The sequence below is a fragment of the Nansenia antarctica genome (assembly GCF_963989245.1).
Source record: "Nansenia antarctica genome assembly, chromosome: 1".
NCBI classification, from domain to species: domain Eukaryota; kingdom Metazoa; phylum Chordata; class Actinopteri; order Argentiniformes; family Microstomatidae; genus Nansenia; species Nansenia antarctica.
This window is the reverse complement of record NC_137674.1, coordinates 104,026,049-104,027,827: the sequence shown is the minus strand read 5'-3', so window position 1 is coordinate 104,027,827 and position 1,779 is coordinate 104,026,049. Positions and strand designations below refer to the sequence as shown.

The window sequence follows — 1,779 nt, the reverse complement described above, 5'->3', positions numbered from 1 at the left end:
TGTTGCTGTTAAGTCAGCTCTGGGGGACACGCTGTTGTCCATCATATCCTTCAACTACTCCTATTTATCATCAATTATTTAAACAAATATAGCAACACTCTTTCAACACTTTTATTTCAAACTGTCATGTTGACTGTGGTCACAGTTTGCTGGATGGTTAATAAAAGAGTCTGTAAAAACCTTTTCATAGACTGCTTTAAGCGTCCTATAATCATAATAAGAAATCTACCAACAGGGTGACGCACCATGGCGTTGTCTAGTCACCCTCTGATTTTATCTGTGGAGCCTATAATAGGATCACATATCGCACAGTACAGTAAACTCTCACATTCACACTCACATTCTGGAAACATCCAGAAACATCTGTTACCATAGTTATTTGAGTTGTGTAAACAAATGGAGATAATACTAAGAAATCCTTGATTTTGACCAAGTTGGCTTTTCAACCAGTAATTCGTGCAAAACATTCAGTAATTCTCATTAAAAACACCCCCTGGTCACACTCACACACAAACATGTACAAACACACACTTTTCACTGAATATGAAACAAATGTTTTTCTACATTGTACATTAATAAAAAAAAAACACCCAAAGCAAGGAAGTACTGACACAATTTATCCCAGGGCCATTTGCACCTCTGCTGTACAGCCAAAAAGTACTTCTAGGTAACAACATCACACAAATACATCAGAAATATGTCTAAATTAGGTAGAAATATATTCTCCAATACACAGTACACTAGGCCTATATTTATAAACATATATTCACTTTCAATAAACAAAAAACAGGTCCTCAGGCAGTTTCAAATTTGGCACGAAGATACAAGATACGTTCACACAACTAAACCTAGGCATAAACTAAACCTTGGCATAATCCCAATTTTCGAATCAATCAAAGATTTTTTTCCAAAGTATAGGAAAAAGGTGTTTTTCACACTCAGTAGTCAGAAAGCGAAGCCAGCAACCAAAGTACGTTGGTGGGTTTATTCCCATATTTCATAGCTAAGCTTTTCAGTGCACGACATTCCTAAGCCTCTGAGAAAATCCACATCCATTCGTAGCTGTCATCTCACTCAAGTGTGATTCCACCCTGTGAAACGCTGGCTGAAATTCAATCCAAATGCCAGATGTTTATTTAACATCTTTGTTTATTGACTGCCTGTGCACACACAATTTATTCGGAAGGCTTCCACCTCTGTGCAGGTAGTTTATAAGGTAGATGTCAGACATTTCATGATATGAACATGATTGATGTGAATGATTAGACCATTGGAAAAGAGTGCTACTGCATTCAGTACATACTGTAATGTAGGTCAATTGAATTGGTAAATGGACTGCACTTATATAGCGCCTTATTCCAAAGCGCTTTCTCTCCTCTCTCCTCTCCTTCACCCCATTCACACACCAATGGCAAGCCAACATGCAAGGCGCCGGGCCGCTCATTGGGAGAAATTTGGGATTCAGTGTCTTGCCCAAGGATTCCTCAACACGTGGCCAGCCGGGGATTGAACCACTGAACCGCTGACCTTGCGATCATTAGACGCCGGCTCTACCTCCTGAGCCACAGCCAACCCATTGAGTGCCACTAGCAGGACTGGTTCTCAGTGTGTGGTTGGACCGACTTCCGCTTGGGGCACAGTATCTTAGCAAAAGCTCTTCGAAAGCTACTGTGACATAGAGGGTACAGGAAAGGGTTGATACCAGAGTTTAGCCACAAGAGCCAGAAGGTAATCTCGTACCAGTGGTGCTCCACACACCGACCGCTACAGGCCGCTCGG

General features: G+C 41.1%; 1 protein-coding gene across 1 annotated transcript in view; it reads right to left on the bottom strand.

Annotated features, from left to right (window-relative positions):
- Positions 1-1,586: 1,586 nt before the first annotated feature.
- Positions 1,587-1,779, bottom strand: part of LOC308172058 (histamine H3 receptor) — a gene marked incomplete at both ends in the record, with an annotated part of 4,318 nt that continues 4,125 nt past the window's right edge. Inside the window, one exon of the mRNA XM_080546969.1 lies at positions 1,587-1,779. This exon is cut by the window's right edge and continues 665 nt beyond it. Within this exon, the coding sequence (XP_080403095.1) occupies positions 1,587-1,779 (193 nt within the window).